This window comes from Euprymna scolopes, chromosome 7, assembly GCF_053919585.1.
Source record: "Euprymna scolopes isolate OS-2025 chromosome 7, ASM5391958v1, whole genome shotgun sequence".
NCBI lineage: Eukaryota > Metazoa > Mollusca > Cephalopoda > Sepiida > Sepiolidae > Euprymna > Euprymna scolopes.
In genome coordinates, this window is record NC_136488.1 from 80,883,506 (window position 1) to 80,909,010 (window position 25,505).

At 32.6% G+C, this 25,505-nt stretch overlaps 2 protein-coding genes across 4 annotated transcripts in view; one reads left to right on the forward strand and one right to left on the reverse strand.

Moving 5' to 3' along the window:
* Nucleotides 1–1,775: 1,775 nt before the first annotated feature.
* LOC145279796 (ribonucleoside-diphosphate reductase small chain-like) lies at nucleotides 1,776–12,405 on the reverse strand. Of its 2 annotated transcripts, XM_080131127.1 has the most exons (7): nucleotides 12,060–12,405; nucleotides 11,757–11,813; nucleotides 6,888–7,169; nucleotides 5,521–5,654; nucleotides 4,787–5,012; nucleotides 2,710–2,928; nucleotides 1,776–2,199 (listed from the first exon to the last, which is right to left on the reverse strand). In XM_080131127.1, exons 1-7 carry the CDS (start codon nucleotides 12,111–12,113, stop codon nucleotides 2,032–2,034), a joined length of 1,140 nt encoding a protein of 379 aa, XP_079987253.1. In that variant the 5' UTR covers nucleotides 12,114–12,405; the 3' UTR covers nucleotides 1,776–2,031. The 2 variants fall into 2 exon arrangements, with proteins under 2 accessions (XP_079987253.1, XP_079987254.1); XM_080131128.1 differs by lacking the exons at nucleotides 11,757–11,813; nucleotides 12,060–12,405 and adding an exon at nucleotides 9,781–9,920.
* Nucleotides 10,203–25,505, forward strand: part of LOC145279794 (O(6)-methylguanine-induced apoptosis 2-like) — a 137,838-nt gene continuing 122,535 nt past the window's right edge. Inside the window, exon 1 of one of the 2 annotated variants that reach the window (XM_080131124.1) lies at nucleotides 10,203–10,356. In XM_080131124.1, the coding sequence (XP_079987250.1) occupies nucleotides 10,203–10,356 (154 nt within the window). Of the gene's footprint in view, nucleotides 10,357–21,668; nucleotides 21,875–25,505 lie in introns of those variants that run through there. The other variant, XM_080131125.1, reaches the window with a different exon arrangement.

Here is a 25,505-nt window from a genome sequence, read left to right on the forward strand (position 1 = left end):
AGCAGGAGGCTACGGGGAGGGGGGGGGTAATTTAATGGTCAGTTCATTTGACAGACTTCTGGAAAACTGGTACCAGTTTTCCAGAAGTCAAGAAAGCAAGATTCGTTAAGGCATTTGTTGTAAAGTTTGGAGAGGACTGGAGCAACCTCAGCGGAGCATTTTTATGAGATCAGGTCTACATGTTTGAGGTGTCTAGGTTTATGATATTATGCACCCGAACAGGTGATTTTCAAATCATCTAGGGTTGCAGCTATCTGCAAAGGAAAGTCAGGGAGGGAGTGGTTTGCCAAGTCAAATGTGGAGTTTGATGCAAACCGATTGGCAGGTATGTTATCCTTCTTGGTTGCCATGCAAACAACCTCATGATTGTTGGACGGGAGAATTATTGATTGACCATTATCATTTAGATGAATCTATAATTCAAGGACCCCCCCCCCTCAAATTTTAACCAGTATCCTGCAGAACTTAATCAGCAAACACCCAACCTTGAAAACTACTACATACTAAAAAAAAAATCCGTAAGGAACGTACTAGATCGAAATAAATTTTGATGTAAATATACTAATTTGAAGGAAAGAAGCTTACTAGTCGTTTCAAGAAACAGTAAGAAATGCTATTAAGTGGTAATTGTGAGATTTAGGAAGGGTTTTTTTTCTATTGAAAAAGTACATAAATCAGGAGTACTTTATACAAAAAGTTTTTGTTTTTTTTTTTGAGTAGAGAAAAATTGAACTCCTTTGAGGAACAAGTTCTATCACTTCAAATGTTTGGAAAACAAGATTCCCTTTGCTATATTAGACAGAGGAAATTGAATCCAAACCAGGTTATTTTCATAATAATGAAATTCAATTGGAGTTTAACAGTGTCTGAAGAGCAATTCCATTAAAAGGTAAAGGTTCAAATTTACATATTAAAATTCAGAATTCCAATATGTGCATTATTTTTTTTTTTCAGACTTATCCTCATAGTTGAGGTTATTTCACCATGCTTCAGCTAACTCATCCTTTGGCCTTCAGGTGATTAACCATGACGGGGGTACAAATGCAGCCTTGTAGCTAAATCCCCAGTAATTACTGCCTTCCATAGTCAGAACATTAGACAAAAACTAGTAGAGTCTACGATTCCAGGTGAACATCGTCTGAAGATAGCAGTTTCAATCCTATTCAGACAGGCCAGAGGATTAGTTGACCAAAATGCAGTGAGACAATATCTATGGAAGGCAGTAATTACTGGGGACAAGTCACAGCATTCGTATTCTATCATGGTTAATGTGTTGGCTGAACTATGAAGATAGTAATAAATAAAAGCAAATTATGGCGCCTTATCTTAAAAAGGATTCCAAAAACGATCAGATTACCCAAATTAAATTCTATGTATATATCTGTCACAAATGAAACGGTCATATTCCAAAAATGATGTAAATTGATCAAATAATTTGTTAAAAAGTTGAAAGCTAAGAGCATTTTTACTAAGCCATCTTGAATAAACAAAAATTAAGATGTTTTCAGCCTTGTCAAATTACTCAAAGGTTAAAAAAAAAAAAAAAAAAAAAAGCTTTAATCAATAGGTTGATTTATGTCTGGGTAGTCCAACTGAACAGGTCTTCTCTTAGAAGACATCTGGTCAAGGCAATTTAACAGGAATGGAGATTGGGCCTCTGAAGCAATTTTTAGTAATCTTTAGAGAGATTACTAGATTTTAACCTTGTGTCACACCTACAGGCAAAAAATAAATAGCGAGAACATTTTAGAAGAAATAAAATTCCAAGTCAAACAAATATTAGAATGGTTTTATTGAATAAAAAATTCATCCGTTTCCAAATTCACATACATGCACACATTCTGTCAGTTTTATCTTTGTACAAGCGAAAATACTGAAGCTTCGTCGAAATACAAGAATTAAATCAGTGGATTTCATATAGAATTCTTCAGTCTTTAAAAATTTAAATACAATTCATCCGAAAATATTTACATATGTGATTTCTTTTGACAAGGGATTGGTTTCGTTCAGACTTATCTAAAAGAGTCAATTTTAGAAGTCAGCATCAAGTGTGAATTTATGATTGGAAGGTCCAGACATGGATGATCCAGACATGACTCCCATTTTTTGATATTCACCGACTCTTTTCTCAAAGAAATTTGTTTTGCCTTCAAGGGAAATATGTTCCATAAAGTCAAAGGGATTCTCAGAGTTATAAACCTGTAAAAGAAGAAAAGATTAAGTAAATATAAAGAAATTAAGTTCATAAATACACACACAATGAGGGGGGGGGGCATTTTTAATTGTAGCTTTGGTCTACCAATAGGTTATTTATATATAGGATTTACTCAAAATTAATCATGAATTTTAAAACTGCTAGGCTTAAGATACATGTGGGATTTAGTCTTATGCAAAAGACTAAAAGTTTAAAATTCTTTTAATTTATTACATTTTACAAAAAGTCAATTAATATTCTAAGTTTATTTTGAGTATTTTAATAGTTCAAATTTTCATTGAATTTGATTCAGGCATTCCAATTTAGACCCTTTAAGCAAAGCATTCTAAAACCAAAATCATGGAAGGAATGTTCAAAATTAGAATAAGGATTTTAAAAAGTTTAGATTTAAGTCTTAAAGGGGCATTAAAAAAAAAAAAAAAAAAGTGCACATCGGCCTTTGAATTAATTTTACTTCCTATGGGTGAGAATTTTAGTTTTATATCAATACTCACTTTATCACATTCCAATTCAAGAAGCAGCCTGTCAGCCACAAACTCAATATATTGTTTCATGAGATCACAATTCATGCCAATTAAATTCACTGGTAACGCTTCCGTAAGGAACTCTTGTTCAATTTTCACAGCATCTTTAATTATTGTGTAGATCTTAGATTTACTTGGTCGGTTTCGAAGATGGCGGAACATAAGGCAAGCAAAGTCAGTGTGAAGTCCCTGAGAAAAAAAAAAAAAAAAAAAAAAAAAAAAAAGTCAATAGATTGCAATTACCAGCCATGAATCAATAAAATCCAAATACAATTCATTTTAGAAAACCAAATTTTGCATAAGCTTTTCAAACTATCAGTTGAGCATTTCCATTAAACTGTATTGAGGAAATGCTGCAGATTAAAATAAAAAAATTAGCATCAAGTAAAACTTTGCATTTTCTGGTAAACTGCCATGACTGGAATTCTATTCAGTGGATATGTTTGTGTGTGTATATAATCATTTATCCAGACAGGTCTGGCCATGCTGATGAAACAAGATCTAAAACCAGAACACTAAGAGTTTGAAATCTGAAGCTCTCCCAGAGTTAACTACTTGCTAGTGTTGTGATGCATCAGGTTTAGGTTATTCATTCAAGATGTATTGAAAGCAAAAATAACAAGTTATAGTCAAAGGAGAAGAGTTTTTCAAAACCATAATTTGGAAATAAACCACTAATTTCAATGCATTTTTGTCTTTTTAATTATTCAAAAGTAATTAAACTCTTGGACTAGGAAGCAAATGTTTTGTCAATGCTTTGAATCATTTGATGTTGAGCATCTATAGGTTTAGAAGGTCCTTATCCCCTACCTCAGCTCACATTTTTAAAAAATTTTTATAAAAAAAAAAAAAAAAAAAAAGGTATAAAAGTGTGTGTGTGGTCCTTAATATAAAACATTAGAAGTAAGTGTAACAAGTTTGGTTTTAATAGTGCTCTAGAGGATTTTAGGTGGCTTCAGTAGCACTAGACTAGAGCAATACATGTACTAAAAGGAGCAAGGAGACAACAAGCAAGAGAATTAGTAATGCCAAAACAGAGTGGAATCCGATTCTTTAAAGAGGATAGCAAGAAAACTTGTTTGCAGTGAACTTGAAAAACTGCATTGTAGTCAGCTGGAAAGAAATTTTGTTCATGGAAGTTCCGAAGATTCAGGTGTAGTGGGAGAATATTCCCTTTTAGGACAGAAAATACAGATGACTAAGTTTGGTTGTTTTACAGCATTTCAGGTAGTTTAATGCTGAAACTAGTGATTTAGGAAAAGTTAACGTTTTAAGTTCTTTATACCTACAAATACTTATGGTGTTTGAGGAAAATTGTCTTATGCATTTTAGGTCAGGATTGGTTGGTTGGTTGTTTTACAGCATATCAACCCTTTTTAGGTCGTTTAATGCCGAATCCAGTGATTTTGAAGAAAAAGTTTTTAATAGAATATTTGGGTTTAAAAAAAAAAAAAAAAAAAAAAAAAGTTTCTATTTAATCCATAGTTGGGACCCTAACAGGTACTACCACTCTGGGTCAGAATGGACCTGGGAATAATGGCAATTAAGGAGTGGCTCCACACTCCCCAAAGCCCACAAGTTGGGGCCTCACCATCAGATATAGTTTAAGGTCATATCCAGGACCTTAGGTCAGGAAGCCGGTATCTTCAGACTGATCCGGTGGCCCCCCCCCCATACATAGGCAGCATCATATATTAAGGCTCAGAGGCCACTCAAGGATAAGGGTTAAAGAGTACTGTAGTCAATTGGACAATATAGTAATCATTAGTAATGGAAATTCAGTAATTTTTTGTTTTTTTTAAGTGGAACAGCTCAAGAACACTTACCAGTCAAATTGGTAAGATTAAATGGAAATTCCTATTTATGAAAAAAGGATTGATCTACAAAGCACTTAATCTGCAAATTTTAACCAAATCTGTCTTAATCTTCAATTGCTTTCATTGTATCGTTGCTTTTATATATCTTCTCATAAAGTTACTAACTGATGCATTTTCTTGATATAGATATGGTTCAAGGAAAGGTTTAAGAACCCAAAATAAGAACTTACCTCATCTCGACTGATCAGTTCATTACTGAAAGTAAGACCCGGCATCACAGAGCGTTTCTTTAACCAGAAAATTGCTGCAAAAGAACCAGAGAAGAAGATTCCTTCCACAGCAGCGAAGGCGACAATTCTTTCCGCATAGGGAACTTTCTCGGAGATCCATCTCAGAGCCCAGTCAGCCTTCTTTTTGACACAGGGAAGAGTCTCGATTGCATTAAATAAATGGTTCCTATAATAAAAAAAGCGGAAAAACTAAATTTCAGCATTTAATATAAAAATGCAACTTTTGATTTTTTAAATGGTATATTAACTGTTTAAATTATATAATGCAGACTTATTTTCCTAGTTTTTTTTTATGTTGGAAATTCTTATTTTCAATTGATTACTTGGTAAGTTATGCACAATATGAGCTGTGCTTTTTATATTTTCAAGTTAAATTTAATTTCTATAGAATCTTGTTTAAATAAGGTGAAAGTATTTACCTCCAATGTTAATGGGGGTCTGAATATAAGAGCACTGTTTTTTTTGTTATTTTTTTTTATTCTGTAAACGTATACATTATTGTGGATTTAGTGAAATTTTAGAATTTTTTTTTTTTTTTTTTTAAATAACTTTGAAGTAAAGACAGGATTTAAATTTTTTTAAAATTAAATGTAATTCAATTATTTTATGAAGATTTAAATGCTTAATTAAAACAATTTCAAGTAATTTTTTTACTATTAAAAATTACTACAAACCTTTCATTGATGTCTTTGATGTAAGTATCAATTAAAAGACTGTACATTTCAGAGTGAATATTTTCAATAGCGATTTGGAAGGAATAAAATGATCGGGCTTCAGAAATCTGAACTTCCTGGTAGAACCTCTCAACCTGTTTCCAATCAATAAAACACGAAATTAAGATCTACAGCAAAAAATTGCATTGAAAGATGTTTACGAATTGCATGAAAAAGTTAAACACATAGCAACAAATATTGCATCCATTTTTGTAACTAAATTCTTAGAATAGATCTGAAGTCTTACTGCAAATGCTGTATCAATTATTGGTCCACAGACTTAGAATTCTCCTCGTCCATCAGTTCCTAAGAATTATAGTTTTGGGGCTTGTTAAAGCAATTTTCTACCTATTTGTAGCAATTATGAGCAAAGTCTACCATGTGCAGACTGCAGATTACACATGTCATTTTTTATATTCTAAGTGAGGAGTCTTTCCAAAAGTAGTATCACCCCCCCCCCTCCAAATTTAGTCCAAGTCTGAGCCCATGGGGAAGACAAGTGGATAGGAAGCTATTTTGCTGGAAAGTAGGAGTCACAGAATATTAAATAGTTAAAAAATTTATACTTAAAAAAAAACTTTTTTTTTCTACACAGTGGTCACCACTTATCAAGGCCCGGAAGCCACTCAGGGATAAGGGTTATTGCAAGTACAGTACGTTAGTGTGGAGATTTAATGAAGTGTTTACTTAAGGCGGTTCATAAGGAATTTTAACGTTGGACTTGAAGACATCCAAGTTGTAGTCAGGTGGGAAGCAGGTAGACGGAACAGAGTTCCACATCTCGATCTAGGCACAGATAAAAATTGGGGAAATTTTTCAGTGGATTCAGCTATAATAACTGGTATGATTAGTATCTCTAAGATTCCAGTTTCTTTTCATACACGAGACCTTGTGTGCAGTTACACATCCATCAGTCTAGCCAGTAGTCATTGTCAGCGAAATTTATAGATTTCAATTTGAGCTAATTCATCGATCATTATTCATTTTAAAAGGTCATAATGTGGGCTATATTTAGTTTAACAAATATAAAGTGGGTAAGAAGCACCTTATGACATTCCCACTTGTGAAATTCAAAGTAGGTTAAAAACATTAAAACTAGTACGCCAAAGAAACTGAAATTTAAGTGTTAAGAGGCATAACAGTTTCAATTTTATTTGAATATTTAAGATTTGCAAAGAATTGGATTCCTAATTAGACAATTAAAGATTACATGAATTTAAGGTTTTTTTTTTTAATAAGCTGAAAAGTTCAATAAGTTATTGGCAATAACCAATATTTTTAAGGGATATGGGGGGGTTCTAGGAAATTAGTTTTTGAAGTCAACTTACCAAGTTCTCATTGACAATGCCATCACTTGCAGCAAAGAAGGCGAGAACATGGGAAATGAAGTGCTTTTCCTCGGGTTTCAATTTTTCCCAATGTTCAAAATCCTTGGAGAGATCTACCTCCTCTACCGTCCAGAAAGAGGCCACTGCCTTCTTGTACATATTCCAGATGCTTTGATAATGAATTGGGAACAATACAAATCGTTGTGGGTTTTCCACTAAAACCGGTTCGATTTCTAGGGGTTTCGCCATTTCCGTTTCCTCATTTTTCGAGGAGGACTCTTGCTGCAATGTAAAAGGGATCAAGTCATTCAAAGAATGAAAAACAATGGAAATTTTTTTAACAAAAATAGGCGCCCATGGTAAATGTAAACATTGGAATACCCTGACCAAATCATTGAAGAAAAAAAAAAAAAAAAAAAAAAAAAAAAAAAATCGCCCGCCTCCAAGCTCAAACACCGAAAACGAAATGAATTTATTTTGCTGCACTTTTCGTTCAGGTACGCATTTACCAAAAAAAGATGTATTTAATTACTATTTCGTTATTTTACTATTATCGAAATACTAATTCGATTCGTACTAACAGAATAAGAGGGGAATACAGCTTTTCTGGCAATAATAAATCGTGTTCGATGTTTAAGTTTCATGGACGCGCACTCCTTTTTTTTTTTTTAGCGATGGTTTGACCGGGTATTCAGTCCCATTTACCGGCACCCACTTTCTGCCCGGTAAAAAGCTCAGCTTTTGGACTGGAAAAATAGTTTAGATTCGATAAATTTGTCAAAACAAATATATAACAAATGTTATCAAAGGCAAGAGAAGTTATTTTTCCACCAAACTGGATATAATTTTCGTGTTTTCATTCAATGTAACATGTTTATTCAACTCGAAAAGCATACAGTGTTTACCGATGTATTGGAAAATTCAAAATGGCGCCCGACTCTTTAATACGGCAAGTTCGGGAAAAGGTGTTATAAATAAACTAAACATTGTTAGAAATTCGCTCAATATATGTTACCGTGACAAAAGTTGACATCTATTCTGTGGTTTTGTAATAGTATTTTGTCTAGTTTATTATTTATAACACCATTTCCCAAACTTACCGTGTTAAAGAGAGAGTCGGGCGCCATTTTGAATTTTCCAATACATCGGTAAACACTGCATGTTTTTCGAGCTGAATAAACATGTTACATTGAATAAAAACACAAAAAATATCTCCAATTTGGTAGAAAAGTAACTTATCTTGCCTTTGATAACATGTTATATATTTGTTTTTTGACAACTTTTTCGAATCTGTGTACAGTAATACAACCCCCCCCCCCAAAAAAAAAAAAACTGGAGAAATTTTTTATTAACTTAACACTAAGTTTGCAAAGTCGGTTTAGTTCAGTTAATATTTCTGAATACCCATCCATAAAGCGAAAAATTTTTACCCTCCCGATTAGAAAAGGCTTTCTAAGACATTTAGAAAGACATTGTGAACCAAATGCAAAAGAGATTCAGACAATTGCACTTAAGGGAACAGCGAGGATACTAAAAAGACCTCTCGGTTGGTTAAAAAAAAAAAAAAAAAAAAAAAAAAAAAAAAAAAAAAAAAAGCGGGGCAATGTTGGCTGCTGGTTTGGCTGCCCCATACCCAGCATTACAATCTTCAAAGGAAGAAAAAAAAAAAAAAAAAAAAAAAAAAAACCGTTGGGGGGAAATTGAGCGGAGGGACTTTCACGTTATCCAAGAGGACGTGAATTATTCAGAAGGGATTTTATCTGGGTCGTCACCGTCTACCCAGCAGAAAACGAAAAGAAAGAATCTTGATCTTACCACTTTGTCTAGCTGTCGTCGCTGGGAGGTAACTTAAACTTCTATAAGTGATGAGAGAAATAAGGGTCGGAAACTAGGAGACATTAAAGAGTTTACAGTTAGGGTTGGAGTTTTCCTAGTTGATGGGGTTTATAGTAGTACGGCAGGTACTTAAACAGCTACAACTGACCACTACAAGGTTACCTTTTGGAACCCAGTTCGTTGGGAGCTCTGGCAGTTTTCTGGGACCAGGTTTTATCAAAAGACCCATGAAGTTAACGTACCGTTTAAATTGATAAGTGTTTATGACATCGTCTACAATTAACGGTACTAGTGCAGATTGACCCGGACGTAAATAACGTTATTTAAAAAGCCATTTTTAACATGGGGAGGGTGTTTTCTACCTATTCTATACTTCACCCTTACAATTGAATAAAAAATATAAAACTTTAATTAAACTTGGAAATATGAATTTTAAAAAATAGCGCGGGGATCACTCTGCACTAGCACCCAATTAACTACTGTGTCCAGCTTTCCAAAGTTTGTGTTGCTTACAGGATTTTAATGCCGACAGCAAAGCCCCACAGTTCAAAACCTCTCTTCATGTAGAGTTGAAACTCGAGAAGGCCTCCAATCATACGGTACATGCAAGGTATAATTTATATATATATATATATATATATATACACACACACACACACAGTCGTGCTGTACGATCCTGGAGATTTCTTACGTAACCGGATTTCTTAAGTCTCACCTTGTTAATTAAAGGCGGAGTATTAAATACTGCATCAAAACAGTCAAAGGATAACGTTCGTCTAAGAAATTTGATATTTACTTTCTAAAATTTATCAACATCAAAAACACTATTTACAGGTTCGTAAATATTTCCAGAGTTACGTCATTAAGTTTTGGAAGATGACAAGATTTAGAAATTACGTAATTTATTCAGATTACATTTTCGAGTTTCCAAGAAATTGGTTCTTTTCTGGGAATGGAATCTGTTTACAGCACGAGTTTCGAATGTCCAGGGTTAAAGACAAAACATACGAAGTGTGCCGCTAAATACAGAAAATGGCAAAACTTAATAAAAACTTACCAAATAAGAGACGAAAGAAATGTGGCCGGTGTATTTCCAAGAACGACAACAACACCATAGGCGAATGATAAGAATTCTAAAAATTGTTTGTTTAGATATGGATATGTTAATTTATAATTTTTAAATAGCGTTGCTTTTCCGTGCTTACACGGATCAAAAGTTTAGTTCCTCATACGGATTTCTGCATAAAGATAAAACCAAGTTCTTGAAGATACCGTAATAATTGGATTAATTTAAAGGTGAAACGAAAAACTAAGACTAAAATAATATCCAATGCCGCGCATTTTAAGTTCCAAGAAACTGCGGAGTTTTTAGATACGATTAAAGATTTGTCATTGAAAGTTATATTTAAGTTTTTTTCGCAAAAAACAAAACAAAAAAATTAAATATATTTGTATGCAACAAGTTCGAACACGAGTTTAATGATTTTGTCAACTGATATTTTTGACACAAGAGTTATCTTCCTTGAAAGTCGCTCCAGAAAAAAAGATTCAAATGTTTTATGGCGCAAGTTTAAATCTTCACACTTACGGAGATGTAATGCCGGACACTTAAATGGTTTCCATGGTGAAAACGGTAATACTCGAATTTTATTGCAGATTTATATTTGTTTAAATCAACCATGTACGCAATTTATAAGATTTAACAGTCTTTCACAGAATTTTAGTCATATTTCGATATGGCAAGTTACAATCTTAGCCCATGCCCCATAACTTCAACTACAGGGTCAAAAGAAAAAGAATCGTATGCTTAAACAATATGCGATGAATTTTTAAAAAATTCAAATCTTAAAATCTAGATTTGAATGCAGAACAGACTGTGCTACTTTTTACGGTATCTTAAATTAGGTGAAGGAGAAAAGGCCACACCTTTAATTTTAAATGAGTTTATTTTGTGCGGTTCGTATTCTGCATTCCGAAGAATGTTTAAATATACGAATTATTATTTTAGAACGTACATTTTTTAAATTTAGTTTTATTTTTTTTTTTAAAGATTATATGCATAATCTGATCTTGAAAATGTCCAAAAGATTGATATTTGCCAACAAACTGAAAGAAATGGGGACCGTTAAAAGTCAATTTCACCAAAGTAATTTTATCTATACATTTTAAAGACATGCGAATTGATTTAAGAAATTGAGTCAATAACATTTTGGCGACTCAAAAGCATACGTGAACCTAAGTTGACAGTAATACAAAGTTAAAACCTAGTCTCAATGTGAACATGTTCCGATTACCAAATCGGACTAGTTTTAAATCATAAAAATGCGTAAAAAAAAAAAAAAAAAAAAAAAATTTCGGTTTGAGAAAGTTTTTACATCTTTTAACTGACACTGTTGATCGGCGATCCCCCCCCCCCTAAAAAAAAAAAAAAAAAAAAAAAAAAAAAAACACGTACGGTTAGATTTTAGGTGTTGCACAAGTTAACCCCCCCCCCCAAATGTTTTTCTGAACTCGGGGGGATGTTATAACGCACAAGTACCTAATTTTCCAATAGGGGGGGGGGTGAGTACCGGTAAACAATGAAGATTCGCTTTAATGATTAGATAGAAGGGTTACGTGAAGAATCAATTTCGCATACAAATTTTACGTCTTACCGACCAGATAGCGTAATTAAGGAAATATAACCAATTTGTTTCTGGTTACTTTTCTCGGAAATCGATTACCAGTAGAATGAACAGGTTTTTCTTAACCCCCCCCCATTTCATTTTTAAAGCATTACCCACTGTACAAAACTGATTAACGGCTATGAAATTCGGTTTTACCGCCAAATTTTCAGCTGTTTACGCGAAAGCTCTAAATTTAAAACCATCCATTTCTTTATGAATTTTAAGATTGGGGAAGGGGTCTTTTACGCCCTCTTGTACAAAAAGCAATATTTTGGAATTAGATTTTTTTTTAAGTATTCTAAATCTAGCTTTCATAGCCAGGACAAAGAAAGTCATCGGTTTATCACATTAACAAATTAAAACTTACCTGCGGTTTGATTTCAGCAAGGACTTTCCTCTTCGAAGGAGAGCGGGGTTTAGGATCCTAAAATTAAAAAGATAAAAAAATTAATAACTTCTAGAATTTACGTTATTACGCGCCAAAACTGAATACAGAGAAATTTGCTTACAACTAAATTACAAGAATGATTCTGGAAAATCAAGATTAGCAGCGAGAAAAAAAACAAAAAACTATTCACCCTTAATTACAATAATTAAAGTTTTTCCCGATTGTATTAATTATTACAATTCTGGTAGTAGTTAATAAAACTACAACAAACAAAATAATTACCTGATTTTCATCGTTGATGTTAAGTTTCTTTATTTCTGTTCCGATTGGTCCCATTATGATTGAAGTTGGAGAAAAAAAAATTGTGCTAAAAATTGGAGACCGAAATTAACGTTTATGAAATGTCTGGTGAGAAATGCGCCTTTTCGTTGGTGAAAAATCGGTTTTTATATATACTTAAGTTTTGCGCGCTTAATTTATGCGTTCGTTGATTGGTTACTCCCCCTTCTACGTTAACAACTTTGTCCCAACCACCACCCGGTTTATTTCGTTTTAATAGTATAAAATACGTCTTTGTCGCGTTTCTTTTCAATCAAATCCCACCTCCCGACGTCATCTTTCATATAGGGAGGTAAATAGACGGTTTTATCACCTTGTATCCAATTTATTAAAAAAATAAAAAATTTTGTAATTTTCCACTCTATGATATAAAGCAATTTCTCCTTCCCCCCACTCTCTCTCTCTCTCTCTCTCTATATATATATATATATAGTTATTTATAAAACGTCATCGGTATCGTCGGTTTTCAACTTGATAATAGGAGGCCATTTCATTTTAGATACCCATATCCAGCTCTCTACAGCCGATGTTAGTATTCACTTCAACAGTGTTCAATACGTGAACACAGCTAGGTAATAAATTATGACTAATATATATATATATATATGGCAATTAAGCTACAAGGAATCTTCCTCGTTTCATCGCCGGAGAGCGACATGCTATAAAACATGAAATTGTGTTTATCTACTCTGCAGATTGTTTTTTTTTAAACAATTGTAAACCCAAATAACTTGGTCTCTGTATAAACTAATAAAAATTATTTTTTTAGCGGAATGAATAAATATCTGGAATGGGGGCGAGGTTCAGGCATTCAATTGGCGAAAAGACTTTTCCTTTTCTCAATCTAAAGTTGATTATAAATTAAACAAAATATTATTAAGTTACACAAAAGAAACAAATATATACAGCTTTTATTTCTTCTTTCAGACACGCTTTAGATATTTTTTTCCTCTGGCGGTGAAGGAGAAATCCTTCTAGATTGAGGCATTTGTCCCCAATCCAGAGTGCCTCCTTTTGAGGTTGAGTTGAATTACCCTTAACATTAAAACTGTCCTTGTCTCTAACTATGCCCTTCTAAGGACACAAATAAATAGATACTTTTGTGTGCCTTATAATTTTATTTGCAAATAATTTTAGACATGATCAAAATACACTATAACAATGCTATAAAACATGTTTGGCGCTTCTTCATTATAATAGCGAAAATCGAAAATGGAAATATTGAACTTCCAAGTAAAACCAGTGGTATTGGTATGTACTTCATGTCGAATTTAGTAACACATCCAAAAATTATGAAAAAACGATAATAAATAGAAAATTATTAATGAAAGTAGTTTTCGAAGAAGTTTCAAATTTATACATATATAAACATCATGAAGACAGTGGAAGTGGATGTCCATCTTGTTACGAGTCAGTCATTCGTCAAAATAGATCTTTTCTATAATAATGCAGTAAGCGGCGTGAGCTTATTGCGAGAAAAAAAATCAGTGTAGGCATTAAAAAAAACTTTTTTTTGTTAATTATTATTACGATGAATCTTTTTGTGTTAAAATCAATTGAGAAATACACACTTAAAATGTGTAAACATTAAGTAAAAATAACAAGTTATCTAAAGTGGGCGTCCATATCGGATAACTTTGTAATGTTTACATATTTAAAATGTGTATTTCTAATACAAAATGTGTATTTCTCCAGAGATTTTATCTCGAAAACATTCCTTATATAATAATATTTAACAAAAACATTGCGCTTTTACACTATTAGGACGAAATTTCAGAAATCATAATACTGAATTTCACATGAAAATAGTGGTATCTACAAATTCCTCGTATTTTTAAGATGATTATATCCAAAAATTACGAAAATCGATAAGGTAAAAAATTAATTATTAAAGAAAATAAAAATAGAATTTGATGAAAACTATTGTAAGACACGAGAGAGTTCATAAAGGAGGTAATTTTCCGTTTCGATTTAAATAAGATGGTGGCAATTTTTCACCTGCTAACGCGATTAAAGTTTTTTGTTTAATAATTCAATAATATTCGGGTAATTTCGACTGCATAATTTGGAAGCTACCATTGTTTACTCATTAGACTTGACATAAAAATCATTTGAAACCATTGTTTTTTTGTTTTTTTTTATCTGAAAACTCCATTTATCGACTACAAAATTTCGTCCCAATTCTGTAGAAGCGCCAAAAAATTAATTCCTAATCAATTTTTTTTCTTCTAGCAAACTGACGCGACGCAGTACGCACTGATAGTGTCTTTACCTATTAAAGTTTAATAGGTAATTAGTTTAATAATTAAACTAATTGCGATTGTTTTTATGAAAGTTATTATTTTTATTTTTTTTTTTGTTTTGTTTTTTTTCGGATTTCGTTCTTATAACGAAGAAGCGCCAAAATGTTTTAAGAAACAATAACATCGTTTACAAACAGTTTTTGCGCAGTTTGCCCTCTGGCGTCGATTTTATTGCCAATAAACTTGGGTATTAAAAAACTAATAACTAAAAATAAAATTTTTTTAAAGACAAAAACTAAAAGTGGTCCGATTTCGTTTTGGTTTAAAATAAATAATAAAATTGTTGGTTTCGTAAGATGTGAAGCAGATTGCAAAAGTAGGCTGGGCTTCTAAGAATAAAATACGACGTAAATGGAAATGCATCGACTATGTTATTTATTGAAGTCCTTTACTTTTGTATTTTGGTATAATTAAAAAAGAAAAGAAAAAAAAAACTACGCCCGTTTTTATTTATTTTTTTAATTTATTTTTATGTCATTCAGTTAGGTCCACAAGCAATACGATTGTTTTTGGACAAAGATAACATAGTATGTTATGTACAGAATTCACTCATAAATTAAACCAATCAATAATTCTGAATTGTTGAACACAGTTGATAGGCATAAAGGGTCATAATGTGGGTTATATTTAATAGGATGGAAGCCTTTTGCATAAATTCTGATGCCTTTTTGTGAATTTTTAACAATGGCATCAATCAATAATTATTATGAAAATTAAATTTTGGGGGTATTTTTTATGGCCATAATAATATGGACACAACTTCTCCCTTTATAATTAAAATGTATCAGGTTTGCATTTCATTTGACCCATAGTCATTAAGCAAGATTCCGTGAATTTTAATTTCTTCTGAAGAATCCTTAAGCCTTAATTTTTAGACATTTTCTAAAATGAAAATCATGTAATGGATTTTGATCAACATTCGTATAGGGATTCTAGATATTAGGTTTAGTGTCATTTATATCTTGATTTTAATGTTTGTAAAGGGATGTAAAGTGATGCAAAACTTGAATTTCAGGGAATTAATTTTACCCGTCCTAGAACCGGTAGTTTTTCTGGTAACTTATATATTCTTTACATTAAAAATATTATGGATTTCGTATTTTTAAATGAGTTACTGCAAAATGCAGTGAACCCACTTTTTCCTAGTAAATTCTTATTATTATTGGTAATCATGAGGAAAGAGGGAGCCTGTTTTCTCCGTTTGACTATAGGTGGCGTTACTGTCTGTCCACCCAGTTACGGAAGCACAAAATGTATATAATGGCACCCTTGAAATAAAAATAAATGTTTTTGTTATATTTTAATTTTAAACATGTTTTTTTTGCAAACATATTTAAGTTTTTTTTTTTTTTCCAACATATTTACATTTTTTTTTTTTTTGCAAACATATTTAAGTTTTATTTTGCCAAACATTTACGTTTTGTTGTTGGTTTATTTTCAAACATTTACGTTTTTTTTTTTTTACGTTTTTTTTTGTTTTGTTTTTTTTTGCAAGCATAAACTAAATATTTTTGAAATATTTTTCTTTTTGAAAAGTTTGCTTATGCACTTATTGTGCCGCGCTATTTTTTAATAGTTTCAAGTAAGATTCAGGTTTTACAATATCCTTTTTCAAATATATATATAAATACTCGCGGAAAAGGTAAAATAAGTGTAGAAAAATTAAGAAAAAAAGTGGGGGGGGGCATATAAAAGAAAAATCGTTGATTTTTTTTTATTATAAGAGCGTAAAAAATACTTGCGGAAAAACGGTTGTACCCATAAATATGTTTAAAAGAAAGATATAGCAAAAACATTTAGTTTTATGCTTGCAAAAAAAAAAACGTAAAAACAAAACAAAAAAACGTAAAATGTTTGAAAATAAACAAGCTACAAAACGTAAATGTTTGAAAAAATAAAACTTAAATATGTTTGCAAAAACAAACAAAAAATGTAAATATGTTTGCAAAAAAAAAAATAAATAAACGTTTAAAATTAAAATATAACAAAAACATTTATTTTTATTTGAAGGGTGCCATTATATACATGTGCTTCCTTCCGTAACTGGGTGGACAGACAGTAACGCCACCTATAGTCAAGCGGAGGTAACAGGCTCTCTCTCTCTCTCTCTCTCTCTCTCTCTCTCTCTCTCTCTCTCTCTCTCTCTTCACGATTACCTTCTTCTTCTTATTATTATTATTATTATTATTATTATTATTATTATTATTATTATTATTATTACTACTACTACTACAAGTGAGTTATCATTTAAGCCCGAAGGCTACTCGAGAATAAGGGTTAATTTAATAAAAGGAAGAAAAAAATACATTCACTTGAATTATTATTGTTATGATACTTGAAATGAATGCGTATCAAGGGGATGTAAGTACTTCATTAACCCTAAGCATCGACGAAGAATCCCAGAAAAGACCAAAGTAGTTTACGATCTAAAAGTCGCGAAAAAATGTAAAAGGGTAGACGACACTAAACATTCCAAGTGTTTGGATAGTGTTAATTTTTTAACCCTCTCAAAAAAAATAAAATAATGTTGAAAAAAAAAAAAAAAAAAGATGATGTTCAAATCATAAATTCTTTGGTCATTTCCGGGACTGACTCGGTAAGTACTGAACTCCTCTGTTTAAATTTTAAGATTACAAAATTCTTCATTTCGTATGAATCAGATGATTTTGCTGTTGCCACTCGTTTCCCCGATATCTTTCTAATAAGAATTTTTTTTTTCCTCGAAAAACATCAGGTGCTTACGAGAGGGGCCACATGAAGGTTGCCAACATCCTAAGGGAAAGTTTTTCTGTGGAACAAACTGAATTCGAACTTTGCAGACACATGCTGTCAGTTCATGTCATTAACAACTTAGCCACTGTCATCTCCTTTCAGATTATAAAATTAGGTGCAAGTCCAGAAGTCAACCTATTTTGTTAAAGAAAATCTTTATGATGTGCATGTACATATATCCGTCACAAAACGAAAATGTCATACTTCAAAAATCACGTAAATTGATAAATTTTTTTAACTAAGAAAATCGAATTTTGTGAGTAAGTGATAACGTTGTGCCTTGGTCTTTCATATTAAGGGAGACAAAATTCGAACTACTGAGATAAAAAATAACCTTGTAATGGCTACGATTTATTATTAAAATCGCTAAAAACGTAAAACATGTACTAACGGTTATATCTCATAGGATTAGTTAATCTCTTGACAAAGGCTTCCTTTCTAGGGCAATTGCTCTTGACATATCAAAGGCCTTTGACAAGGTATGGCATAAGGGCCTACTTCACAAGATTTCCACCTACGGTATAACAAAATGTTTTCTCTATCATTAAATCATTTCTCTCTGATAGGCTCATAAGAGTAGTGGTCGATGGACAAAAATCAGAAGCCTGCAGTATTAATGCTGGAGTCACTCAAGGGTCTATCCTAAGCCCAACTCTCTTCCTGACCTACATCAATGACCTCCCTAAACACATACTTAAATCATTCGTTGACATCTATGCTGATGACACGACCATCTACGGCAACACATCAAAGGCTGTAAATGACAAAGTTCTCTCTGATTCTCTCTCCTCTGATCTTGAGCGCGTGGTTCAGTGGGGGAAGACGTGGCTGGTTACCTTTAATGCATCTAAAACCAAGCTCCTATCTTTACATCATCAATGCTGTGATCCCCATCTGGCATCAATTGAAATGGATGGCTCTCGTATAGGAGAAGCCCCATGTTTTGACAAGCTTCTGGGTTTGACCTTTACTCCTGATCTGAAATGGAACACGTACATCAAGTCTGTTGCCAAGGTCGCTGGAAAGATGGTGGGATCCTTCTACAGCTCCAGAAGATATCTCACTACTGATGTAATTTTCTATCTATATAAAAGCCAAGTACGTCCAAGGATGAAATACTGCTGCCATATCTGGGCAGGAGCTGCTAAAAACAGCCTATCCTGCCTTGACAGAGTACAAAATAGACTTTGTGGCTTAGTGGGGGATGCCCTTTTCTCTTCCCTGCAACCTCTCTCCCACAGAAGAGACGTTGCGAACCTATCTTTGTTTTATCGTTATTTCCATGGCAGGTGCTCGTCTGAACTCCAATCTCTGGCCCCCCCCCAATCTTTCACGAAAAACACCCGTCTAGCTGAATCCACTGTCAAAAATTTTCCCCACTTTTTATCTGTGCCTAAATCAAAACATAGATTCCATGAACAAAGCTTCTTTCTTAGAAGTGCACGCCTGTGGAACTCTGTTCCGTCTGCCTGCTTCCCACCTGACTACAACCTGGATGTCTTCAAGTCCAACGTAAACAAATTCCTGATGAACTGCCCCCTTAAGTAAACACTTCATTAAATCTCCACACTAACCTACTGTACTTGCAATAACCCTTATCCCTGAGTGGCTTCCGGACCTTGATAAGTGGTGACCACTGTGTAAAAAAAAAAAATTCTATATTAAAAAAATAACAACAAAAAACTGCTTAATCAGTTTACGTGAACTTTGGACTTGCATCCAAAATTATTAAACTAGTGGGACCTGTGGAAATTTCACGGTTTTTTCCTTCTATAATGTAGTTTCCGAATATACCTGTTTAAGTGAGTCTACGAACTCCAAACACTTGTGATTGACATTCTATGGACGCCCGGCATGAACGTAAATCCTACGATACTATTATACCATATTTAAACGGAACAGGTGATACACTTTGATCCTAACCCGAGGATCAAGAAAGTGCAGTTTTAGCTTGAGTTTCATGCTCGACACAATAGCGTCATTGGATAAAATTTAACAAATTACTATTTTTGCATTGCGTCTTTGACGATCGAACGATCTCATCTTTTAAAACGTTAGTGAAAAATTTGGATGACCTTGTGCTTTTGCGAGTAAAATTTTCTTTTTATTTGCGAATTGATAATTAAAAGTTTAATAAATGAATGGGTCAAAATCCGTATAGTTAAGACTCGGATGGATAGAGAAGATTGACAACATCTCCACTCCCAACACTTGTGCCTAATGTGTAAAATTTGTCCCCCCTCCCACTTTTTTAAATTTTTTTTTGTTTGTTTACAAATGAATATTTTAAAGTGCAGTATTTGTTCTTATCTACTTTTATTGAAAACCTACGATATCTACTTATATATAATGCATTACCTCCCAAACTATTGTAAATAACTGACTCGATTTATTTGTTTGTCTGGCAACAGGACGCGTGGCAAACTTCACCAGCCCACAGGTTTGAGTCTTTGTTTTTTTTTTGGGGGGGGGTTCTTATTAATATCAGAGCAGATACTACACTTTGGTGCTGGCCTAAACAAACTGTTCTTTTCAGGAGAAGCTACAAGATAATAATAATAATAATAATAATAATAATAATAATAATAATAACAACAACAATAATAATCTTGCATTCTACATGTCGCTTTTCAGGACAATTCCTCTTTCAGATTGTTGAGCTGTTCTGTAGCCTCGGTACGACATATACACACTTCGACCATCAACGTTGGAGAAGCAACTCTACCAAACACTCAGCGTCAACCTTTTCCTGTGGCGCCACGTCGGCAATTGAATCTAACCACCAATAATCCAATTTCCACAGCAAAGACATAACATTATTCGAAAAATGAATAAATAAATAAACAGCACTCCTAAGGGAGCATCTGGAAGGGTACGAAAATAACTCAGAGCGGACCCTGTCAACATTCCCAGTGAGAGCCCATCAAGCAACCGGTAATAATCCTCTCCCGATTCGTATTTGTACCATTCTGACCAAATAAAACCGACTATTTTTATAATATAAGTTTAATTTCTGTGTTTTATCATTTTTGTTGCGTTGTTTTCCGAAAGTTATCTGGGCGACCTTCAAACGCAACCTCCAAAACTGTTGACATTCTTTTGTGTGGCGATAAGGTTCTAACTTATTAAGACCTGCGACCAAACTCGTCTAAGTTTAAATAAACTGTTTTCCTCGGATGAAACTGATTTACACTGAAAAAATAAAAAATAAAAAATATATATAAATATATATATATATATATATATATATATATATATATATATATATATATATATATATATATATATATATATATATATGTGTGTGTGTGTGTGTGTATTATCGCATGTAGATGACGATTGCTTAAAATTACCGTGAATACCCAAATTACCGGTTAAAATATATAAAACCACTCTCGTCTCTAATTAGGTGCTATTTTTATTGGCTTTATTCGCTTTTCAAATACTTTTAGAACGATTTTGGCAAACTGTCGCAGTAGTCTGGCATAAAACTAATCCCCAAATACATACAGTAAACAAATACAGTTTGAGATTGTGAGTGATTCCATTTTTATATGGGGAGGGGAACACTTTATTATTATACGTTCATTGTAAAATCAACACTGACTTTGTAATCGATCAATCGAAACCATAAGCGAAATCCCTTATATAATATATAAAATCTCTTTTCCGTTAGAAATAAAGTATTTCAGTAATACAATAAGGTATCAATAGCGAAATGAACACTCTTTGGGCCATAGGACATGAACACTTCATTCTTTTTGCTAAGTTATTTTTCGGGAGGGGAGAGGGGGCAATCCATTTATTTATAAATATATTTCAGTTTCAATTAACCCGCGAATCGAATATTCCGATCTTATTTTTTTTGTTTGTTCGAAAATGCGGACATTTTTTTTTTGTTTTGTTTTTTAACAATAATCAATAAAAAAAATAAAAAAAGGAATAAAAACAAAATACAACAAATAAATGTTATTAAAAGCAAGGCCATATTTACTCTCCAAGCTACTTGTATAAGTTTGTGTGTGCGTGTTTCTACTTATTTTAAAGCGGGTTTTTTTTAATCAAAAGTAGTATGAAGTTTGTTTGGTAAGAACGAAAAACATGGCGGTTTCACTACAGTCATTTTAACCCTGGATAATGGCTCTCAGAAATCGAAAAATAAACAAAATACGATTGGTGGCATTTATTGGATATATTTCTAACAGTATTATGCTTAATTTTCGATTTTGAGCGATTATCGAGGCTCGATATATAGCTGCAAGGAGACCACCATTTAAATTTCGTTCCAATTCACAGATTCGACACTATTGTTGTTTTCGAGTAAAAAAAAAAAGTAATCACTTTAGAATAAAACAACAACAAAAAAACCTTATTCGGAAGAATAACTCATCTTACATCTGGTAAGATTTGTTGTATATTTATTGTACCCCCCCCCCTTATTGCCTATTGTTAAAAATGCCCTAAAATTTAAAGCATTCTATTATTTTTCTAACGAAATTCGCAGAATATTTGCGCCTGAAGTGGCTTGTTTCGATACATCAACGTCCGTAGATATGGCAACAAATCGTATAAACAGTAAATACACTAACCATGAATGAATTATGGAAGACAGCATAGAGTTATTAGTGGACGAGAAGGATAACCGAACTTCAAGTAATAAACCGTCGGGTCGTGTACGCAAAGGTAAATTAAAACTCTAAAAATATATACTTGTCTTTAGATGAACATCCTTAGCCGTTTTGGTTAGGCACAAAGTGTAGTATCTGTTCTAATTATACACTTAGTCTGTTCTGTCTGTCCCTCTTGACTGAGGCAATTAAAATTTCTGTTTCAATTTAGTGTCCCTTGTGGGGAGCTGGATTTCCCCCACATTAAAAACTGGCTTTGTGTCTAGCTTTGGACTAGTGGGGAGCCAAGTAAATAGGAACATGCTCAGCAGAGCTAAATATTCGCCCCCCCCCCCGGCCTCAATTGAGATTCTAGTGGGGGGGGGGGCGAATATGTGTGCTGTGAACACAATTATTCTGAACAGTATGAAAAAGTTAGTTGAAAGAAAAAATATATTTTAAGAGTTTAAAGTGGGTGATAAGTTTGACCTGTAAATTCAAGGTAAAATGATCTCCAGTGTCATTTTAGCGTTTTGAGGCAGGTAAACATTTTTTTTTTTTTTTTTTTTTTTGCTACGGGATATAAATACTGTGTGACTTTCTTTTGGGACAGATATTTTTTAGGTGATTGCGTGTGGGTTTACGGCCTCGCCATCTAGAATTAGAGTTAGTGTTAAAAAAAAATGGTTAACTGTTCTAAAAAGCTAGAATGACTCGAAAATGAGGGATCATTTTACTTAACATTTATATATGAAAGTTGTCCTCTACTCTAAATTCTAAAATATTTTTTTAAATTTCCTTCCGCAAGGTTTTTCAGCATGTAATCGTCTAAAAAAGGAGAATCTCATTCGTTTTTTTTTTTGGGGGGGGGGGATAATCTAGAAAATTACCAAATATTAATACAGTTTATTATTCAAAGTTTTGATTGATATTTGTTGGTTTTCTGTTGTAATGTTTGCCATTAGTTTTTGAACGATTTTACAAGAGCAAAAAAAAAAAAAAAAAAAAAAAAAAAAAAGAAATCCTTCTTGATTGAGGCAATTTTGTTTTTTAGTTTTGATAGGAATGCATGGTGCCTATTTGGGAGGAGCTGGATATCTCTCACATAAGAAAAACGATCTTGTATGTAACTTTGTCCTCATGGGGGAAGGCAAACAAATAGCTACAGTGAAAAATACGATTCTTGTGAAACTCGAAAAAACCGCGAACTTCAAAAACGCGAAAATAACAAATGTTGTTGTTATTTATTTATTTGTTTTAATAAATTTTATTATCAAAAGGTAACTTCGAAAATCTTATTTCCTACTAATTTTAATAAAAATAATTTAAGGATAGCTCAATTAATGCACGTGTACTTTAATATGGGGGCAAGCAAGTGCCCCTCCCCTCTCTCATCACTCAAAAATTACGTTTCTTACTATTTGTCAGTTAATTATTAAAAATGTATGTATTCGTGCTTATATGTTGTAACCTTCAAATGCTAATTTCTTTGGAAATTCTCCCGCCCCTCTTTTCCGCCTCGTAAAAAAAAAAATAATGATAATAATAATAATAATCTCTATGAATACTTATGCGCTCACAACAAAGAAAACTGTTTCTCAAGTTCAACACTGTTTAGTGTTTTTTTCGCAATCATAAATAAAACGCGGGAACCGGAGACGTCAGTTAGAAGAGTTTCCATCCTGTTGATAATTCCTAAAAGAAAAGTCAATAAATATGAATAATTATCTTTGCTAGCTACTCGTCACATATCGTAACGATCAAAGCGTAGTAGCCTTAGAAAAGGTTGAGGTTTTACGAATAAATTTTATTATCAAAATATTGTCCCACTTCGCGTTTCCAATAAATTTGCGCATGCGTGCGTGTGTGTGTGTGTGTGTGTGTAATTATATAGAATTTAGGAAAACTCGTCCCGGGAAAACTCGTCTCGGGAAAACTCGTCTCCGGAAAACTCGTCTCGGGAAAACTCGTCTCGGGAAAACTCGTCCTCTTTCGCTAGGTAGGAAAACTGGTCCCGTATTGAATAAATATCGATTGAAAACACATTTTATGATCGTTCTTGAAGGAGATATTGCTTTTTAAAATAGACTATAGCCCCCCCCCAAATTATTTTTAAAAAATATTTTTATTTGTTTAATGTTTTTTTTTGTTTTTTTTTCTACCTAACTGGCTACGTTCTTAGTGGTTTCACTTATTTTAAAGCGTTTATTATGTTCATACAAAGTTAATTAAAAAATTTTTTGGTTCTTATTTTAACGATGTTTTTTGGAGTCATAAAAACAATAATAAAAAAACAAAACAAAAAAATTAAAAACTGGGAGCGTTACTTTTTTGTTTTGTTTTTTTAATTATGATAGTTTTTTGTTGTTATGTTTTCGTTTTCTCTCATACCAAATGCAGTGCACGCATGCGTTATTTAAAATTATAATTTATCAATTATCAACATTTATTGTCGTCCTGTCAAATTTTGCAAAAATTAACTAATAAATCAAAAGCGAAATATTTTTTTGGCGCGAGAGATGCCATGTGCTAACAATCTCTCGTTAACTCATTTTTAATTTTTTTAATTTTTACTTCAAAATTCTAAAATCAATCATTCAGAGAAAAAGTAATCACTAAATAAATTTATTAATCAATTATCGTTTATCAAGAATCTTTTTAATTTCATTTTTTGTTGGTTGTTTTTCCGAGGGAGATATAACCCCCCCCCTCTCTAAATTATATTTAAAAAAATATTAAAATTTTGGTTTGTATTACTGTACACATAGATTCGAAAAATAATAAACTAGACAAAATACTGTTAGAAATTCGCTCAATATATATTACCGTGACATAGGTTGACATATATTCGGTGTTTTTTTTAATAGTATTTTGTCTAGTTTATTATTTATAACACCTATTCCCGAACTTACTGTGTTTAAGAGAGAGTCGGCCGCTATTTTGAATTGTCCAATACATCGGTAAACACTGTATGTTTTTCGAGCTGAATAAACATGTTACATTGAATAAAAACACGAAAAATATATCCAGTTTGGTAGGAAAGTAACTTATCTTGCCTTTGATAACATTTATTTGTTATATATTTGTTTTTTAACAATTTTTTCGAATCTATGTGTACAGTAATACAAACCCAAATCGATTTTACCCTTTTATAACAACAGTAAATAAGTAAATTCTTTCTATATTAATATAAAAAAATATGCGGTCTCGTTTATGAACATAATAAACGCTTTAAAATAAGTGAAACCACTAAGAACTTAGCCAGTTAGGTAGAAAACGGACACTTAGAAAATCGATTTTATTTAAAAAAAAACAAAAAAAAAACATCAAACAAGTAAAAAAAAAATTTTTTTAATATTATGGGGGGGGGGGGCTATAGTCTATTTAAAAAAAACAATTTCTCCTTCAAGAACGATCATAAAATGTGTTTTCAATCGATATTTATTCAATAAGGGACCAGTTTTCCTACCTAGCGAAAGGAGACGAGTTTTCCCGAGACGAGTTTTCCCGGGACGAGTTTTCCGGGCACCAATTATATATCTTCGGAAGTCCATGGTTTTAGGATTTTTATCATAATTCCTTGTTTGGAGTTTTTTTGATGGATTGATGTTTTTGTAATTTGGTGCTTGTGCACGGAATTTAGGGAAACTCGTCCCGGGAAAACTCGTCTCGGGAAAACTCGTCTCCGGAAAACTCGTCTCCGGAAA

Excerpts from the sequence above, each read along its gene's own strand:
- LOC145279796 (XM_080131127.1), bottom strand. The coding sequence starts at position 12,113 with ATGGGACCAATCGGAACAGAAATAAAGAAACTTAACATCAACGATGAA. Across the intron at positions 5,655-6,887 it reads GCATTGTCAATGAGAACTTG|GTTGAGAGGTTCTACCAGGA; the intron begins GTAAGTTGACTT and ends GATTGGAAACAG. Across the intron at positions 2,200-2,709 it reads TTGAATTGGAATGTGATAAA|GTTTATAACTCTGAGAATCC; the intron begins GTGAGTATTGAT and ends CTTCTTTTACAG.